Below are 947 nucleotides of genomic sequence, written 5' to 3'. Positions count from 1 at the left end.
TCTTTCTACTGGATTATTATCAACCATTTACAAACATCCTTCTGTAGATTTGATAATAATACAACAAGAAATTAACTCTAAGACATTACAGAAAGAACAATGAATGTGGACAGCGAGTTGATCTAGTGTTGAGATTCTGTAGAAAAGATTATTACACGTTTTAGGAAATCTAGAGACTTACCATTTCAGAAATACATTTTTGAGTGGTCATGAAACTTTGTGAATGGAGAATAGGGTGAAAACACTGAGATATCAGACACTAGAAGAGGCTTCACCCAGTTTATCTCTGACATTCCCAAGAACATACTGAAGGCAATGAGGAACCACAGTGTTATCTCTGAGTTCTTCCTCCTCGGGCTGTCTGCGGACCCCCAGATCCAGCCTCTGCTCTTTGTGCTGTTCCTTGTTATTTACCTCCTGACCCTGATGGGGAATCTGATGCTGCTGCTGGTGATCGGGTTTGATCCCCGTCTTCACATCCCCATGTACTTTTTCCTGAGGCAGTTGTCCTTCCTCGATCTCTGCCACTCCTCTGTCACTGTGCCCAAGCTGCTGGAGAATCTGCTCTCTGAGAAGAAAACTGTCTCAGTAGAGGGCTGCCTGGCGCAGGTCTTCTTTCTGTTTGCCTCTGGGGGCACTGAATCCTGCCTACTCACTGTGATGGCATATGACCGCTATGTTGCCATCAGTTCTCCTCTGCTCTATGCCCAGGTAATGAACAGACAGCTGTGTATGGGGCTGGTGTGGGCCTCATGGAGTTTGGCTTTTCTGGATGCTCTTATCAATATCCTTGTAGCTCTCAAATTAGACTTCTGTGAGGCTCAAGATATCCACCACTTCTGCTGTGAGCTGTCCTCTCTTTACCCTTTGTCCTGCTCTGATGTGACTGCAAGTTTTATTGCCCTGCTCTGCTCTAGCGTCCTGCATTTCTTTGGAAATTTTCTCCT

At 45.2% G+C, this 947-nt stretch overlaps 1 protein-coding gene across 1 annotated transcript; it reads left to right on the top strand.

The window, feature by feature from the left end:
• Positions 1-302: 302 nt before the first annotated feature.
• Positions 303-939, top strand: LOC107181471 (olfactory receptor 8S1-like; the record flags this gene model as incomplete). Its single annotated transcript, XM_015557352.1, has 1 exon — positions 303-939. A coding segment is annotated over exon 1 (624 nt), but the record flags the coding sequence as incomplete, so codon positions are not given.
• Positions 940-947: the final 8 nt, after the last annotated feature.

The sequence above is a fragment of the Myotis davidii genome, unplaced genomic scaffold (genome assembly GCF_000327345.1).
Source record: "Myotis davidii unplaced genomic scaffold, ASM32734v1 C63496648, whole genome shotgun sequence".
Taxonomy (NCBI): Eukaryota; Metazoa; Chordata; class Mammalia; order Chiroptera; family Vespertilionidae; genus Myotis; species Myotis davidii.
This window is presented reverse-complemented; position numbering and strand designations above follow the sequence as displayed.